Raw genomic sequence first — 4347 nt, 5'->3', positions numbered from 1 at the left:
TATAAGGGTGAGCTCTTCTCTTCTCTGCTGGAAAGAGAGGCAGAAAAAAAAAAAAAAAAAAAAAAAAAAAAAAAAAAAAAAAGCTGTTCAGGGCCCAGGAGAGGCACTCAGAGCGGAGATTCCCTTTAGTTTTACCCCAAATAACAGGGAGATAACCCAGACAGGGAGGGATGAGGAGCTGGCCATCATCCTGGGCTGGGAGGGAGCCAGCAGGGTCGCTGACCATGGGCCAGGAGGGTCTGGCTCTTTGGGTACCTCCCAGGGACGATCCTACAGCGAAAGGAGGCTCGGTTACCAAGCCAGGCGTTTCCAAACCTGTTTTTCCTGAGGATCCCTTGGTTACCGTCTTCACTGCTGAGGATTCCTGAGGAGACAAAAGCGGCCAGGTTCAGTGTGAGATGGGAACAGGGGACAGGAGAGGCAAACACGGGGACAGGAACGGGGGGACATCGCCTCCTGGGCTGTGGGATTGGCTCGGCAGAGGGGGAGCTGGGGTCAAAATGATGAGTGGGTCATTGATGGCAGCGTTAAAAAAATCTTTACAGCAGCTCCTTGGGCTGGTGCTGCAGGCTCTGGAACAATCTTTGAAATGGTTTTGGGCCATCTTTGGTGTGTTTGGGTGACGTACAGCACCCATGGTGTCACTGTCACAACTCTTAGCCCGGTCCTTATTCCGTTTTAAATTCRGTTTATTCTCATCAAAAGCGTGGATTTGGTGGCTGGAAGAGGCAGCAGCTGCAGCTGGGCTGTCTCCAGAACACCCAGAGGGTTTGGGATTTGTGCAGCCCGAGCTCAGGGAGCCCTGACCTTGCTGTGAGCCGGCTCCACTCCTTGGGAAAGGCGGATCTTCCTCAGCAATTCCCGCACCGGCATCTTCACTCTCACACCCATGTAGCGCTTCTGAGGGGGATCAGAGCTAAGTTCAGAGTCTGGAAAAGTCACAACACGAGGCTGGGAGTAACACACGGTTCTGAGAGCTGCTGGAGAAGGGTGGGAGGGTGAGGTCAGCCTGGGGAAYGGGCTCTCATTCCCACGTTCATTTTGGGAATTTTCACATCTCCTYGGCTCTGGYCTCCTCTCTGCTCAGYAATTCCTTTAAGGAATTCCTCCTCRGTTTTCCTGCRTGCCACAGAGCGTGGCTTTGCTTTTGGGGAATGTGYCAGCAGGGTTTAGGTTCTCTTACTAACTCTCCTCTTACTCACGTTCTGATTTTCCTGTGCTGTGGTAAATCTGTCTTTGCAGTTTCCTGCCCTGTGGTTTATTCAATTGATATCAGTGCAGCAATAAGGAAYAGGATTTGATTTACTCAAAATTATGACAGGGATGCTCTGTCCCAGTGGCTTTCCCCTCTGTGCTTTTGGAAGTCAATATGCTGTGATTCAAAGGGAAAAAAACTGATTTTCTGGGCTAAAATCAAACAGTTATTTGAGAATACACCTCATCGTCCAAACAGGCTCGCTCTCTGTCAAAACAAGCTGCTCTGTGCTTGTTTGTGTTAGGTCTCCTTGCATCTGGTGCCTGTATCCCCAAACTTGAAAGACTTGCCCAGATTAGGAGCTTAAATCCATCGGCTTTTGAAATCCCTTTTATGTAACGCTGTCGTTCCTGTCCCTGCCTCGCAATAATTTTTATAGAGGATGCATTCAGTAACAGATATGAGCAAAATTATAAATTTAAGGCGTTTGTTAAACTATTAGTTCAATGTTTTTTATCAGGAAAATTTAAAAATACACCATGGAGGAAGGCAGAGCTCCAAAGGAAGATGAAGCTTTGGGCAGCAGAGCGTGGGATCCTGAGAACAGGGAGAAACTTTCACTTCTGAAGAATGAAACCAATTTGGGGTTAAAAAACACCAGCTTCAATTGGAAAAAATGGGCAAAGAGAGAATAAAACAGGAGGTGCCTGAAATGGTATTTTTGAGCAAAATCTGGAGCTGCTGGGATCCGGCTGGGCCCTGTGGAGGGGAACCAGGGCAGCTCAGCAGATGGGAATGGAGCAGCTCCCGGGTGCTCAGAGGAGGCAGCCCTGGCATGGGAACCAGCCCCACAAGATGTGGTTTCTTGTTGCGTGATTTTGTTTCCCTTTCCTGCTCCAGGCAACGAGAGCTGACACCCCTCCAGCTCCAGCGGGAGGGAGCAGCAAATGGAGCTTTGGGAAGGCAGGGATGGGGCTGTTGTTCTGTGCTCAGAGTTCTGGCACTTCTCAGTGTTTAACCTATCGCTGAATAATTAAAACGCRGGGACCTCAAAATGCAGAGTTTGTTTCTCAGACTGTTCTAGAAATGATTTCTTTTTTTAGCTGGGTGTTTTGACGATGAATTATTGACTGTTTGATGAGTGTTTTGAAGGTTTCTGTGGAAAGCGTTGTAGCAATCCACAGGATTGCTAATAGCTTGTTATCTGGGAAGATTTTCCAGTGGAAAATGCTCTGTGATGGATCAGATAAATCCTAGGAACTGAGGATCTCTGCAAAGGCAATGATTCACCAAACACACTTTGCTGTGACTTTGAAATGTTAATAACTCAGAAGGTCACATCTCTTACCCTGCTGTTAGTTCAGAGCTAAACTTGCAACTCAGAATGCAAAGGAAACGCTGGAGATGGATGGACAGAAATGCTGCAATGTTGGACATCTGTTGGGAACCAGAGCCATTTGTGACCTCAGCAGCAAAACAGAACAAAACCCAGCCAAGGCTGAGTCGGGGAATGTGCTGAACATTTGATATCACCGAGCTCTGAGCTGCCCCTAAAGGAGCCACCAACCTTCACTGGTGGTCCAAAAGCACAAAACAGGAAATGGGAATAAAGATTTTCTCTTACCAGCAGGAGCAGGCATCCCTTGAGCTCTGCAGGCAGGAGGAGGGTGGTAGAGCTTGGGGCTGGCATCGTTGAGCTCAGTTAATCCCGAGTCTGGCAGCGATGGGCTCTGCTGGAAGCAGCTCTTGGGGCTGGCGGTTTCTCCGGGCAGGGGAGAGCCCAGGCCTRGGCTGTAGCCACAAATTTCACTTTCACTCATGTTTTGGTTGACCAGGAGCTCGGGACTCATGCAGRCTGTTTGCAACATCTCCACTGAGTGTGAAGAAAAAAAGGTGAAAGAGAAGAAGGGAGGAAAAAAACCACCCCTGTTTGGTTGTRTTTAAAACAAACCAAATAATCAATCCAGTTTCACATCGAGACCATGGCTGCTGTAATTAATCCTCCAACGTGATTAGCTGGGTCCAGCTTTCCTCTTCTTTTTAGAGCAGCAAGTTCCAGCAGGGGAAGAATAAAAGCAGCCCTGGAATCCCAGCAGCCACTGGAAGCAGCTTTTGAGAGTTTCTTGGCTGCAGTTCTCCTTTGCTCTTTATACTCAGGTACGGTTCAGAGGACGTCAGCCCGGGAAGGCTCCACCCTCTTTCCTAACAATCCTCAGATGAAGAAATGACTTTTCCCAAGAAAAAGCTTAACTGTGAGCTGAAAAAAGTGGTTTTCATGCTGTGTGGAGCGGGAAAATTAAATTCTGTTTGGTTTAGTGGGAAGGGAAAAGCAACCTCTGACTTGGAGTTGTGCAAGTGAGGAAAGCAGCAGTGGATCCTGAATTAAACATTTTGGGAATTCTCAAAAGTGGTTTTCAGCTGGGGTASAGTCAKTTTTCTCCTCAGCAGCTGRYRCAGGGCTGTGGTTTGGATTGAGCAGGGGAATGCTGTTGATRTCAAACATTTCCAGTGCTCTCTCAGTTGTGCTTCCCCCAAATTGAGGAATTTTCAGGTTCCCGGGCAGGAGGTGAAGGAGGAGCTGGGAGGGAGCTGCTGACCATGGCCAAAGGGACATTCCATACTGTGGAAAGTCGAGCTCAGGATTTAAATCGGGGGATTGAGGCACTGATGTCTGCCTGGGGAGTGGCCAGGCTTTGGGCAGCAGCTGCTGAGAGCCTGCGTCGTGCTTATTGCAATAATTGGGSTTTATTTTTYTCTCTCTCTCTCACTTTMATCCAATTATTTYMWTTWWTWAAMYWWTYYTWWCCCAACCATGAATTTTTYACCTCCTCACAGCTCCCCATCCCACCAGGGAGGGGGTGTGACCTGGTGCCTGTGAGTGTTCGGTGCTGCAGGGGTTAAACCGTGACAAATGGGGACACTTCTCGTAGGAAATCCATTTCCTCATCACCAGCAGATCTCRGTGTCAGAGATAAACATCAAATAAACCCCATTCCCGTGTCCCTGAGAAATGTATTTCACCTCGTGGGCTGTGCSTTTTCCACGAACAAGCGGATATTTCTCTTAAGCACCTAAATGGGAAAAAGGATTACGATGCTTATCAAAGGCTTCTGTTCCTTGGCTGGGTGCTGGAAAGCGTTCCAGATTCAATC

General features: G+C 48.2%; 1 protein-coding gene across 1 annotated transcript in view; it reads right to left on the bottom strand.

Annotated features, from left to right (window-relative positions):
- LOC130584694 (NF-kappa-B inhibitor zeta-like) overlaps positions 1-3328 on the bottom strand; it is an 8335-nt gene extending 5007 nt beyond the window's left edge. Inside the window, exons 1-3 of the mRNA XM_057384820.1 lie at positions 2820-3328; positions 808-929; positions 275-364 (exon numbers count right to left, since the gene is read on the bottom strand). Of these exons, the coding sequence (XP_057240803.1) occupies positions 275-364; positions 808-929; positions 2820-3063 (456 nt within the window). The 5' untranslated portion in view covers positions 3064-3328. The remainder of the gene's footprint in view (positions 1-274; positions 365-807; positions 930-2819) is intronic.
- Positions 3329-4347: the final 1019 nt, after the last annotated feature.

Source organism: Malurus melanocephalus, unplaced genomic scaffold, assembly GCF_030028575.1.
Source record: "Malurus melanocephalus ecotype Western Australia unplaced genomic scaffold, MMel_1.1 scaffold_749, whole genome shotgun sequence".
NCBI classification, from domain to species: Eukaryota; Metazoa; Chordata; class Aves; order Passeriformes; family Maluridae; genus Malurus; species Malurus melanocephalus.
This window is presented reverse-complemented; position numbering and strand designations above follow the sequence as displayed.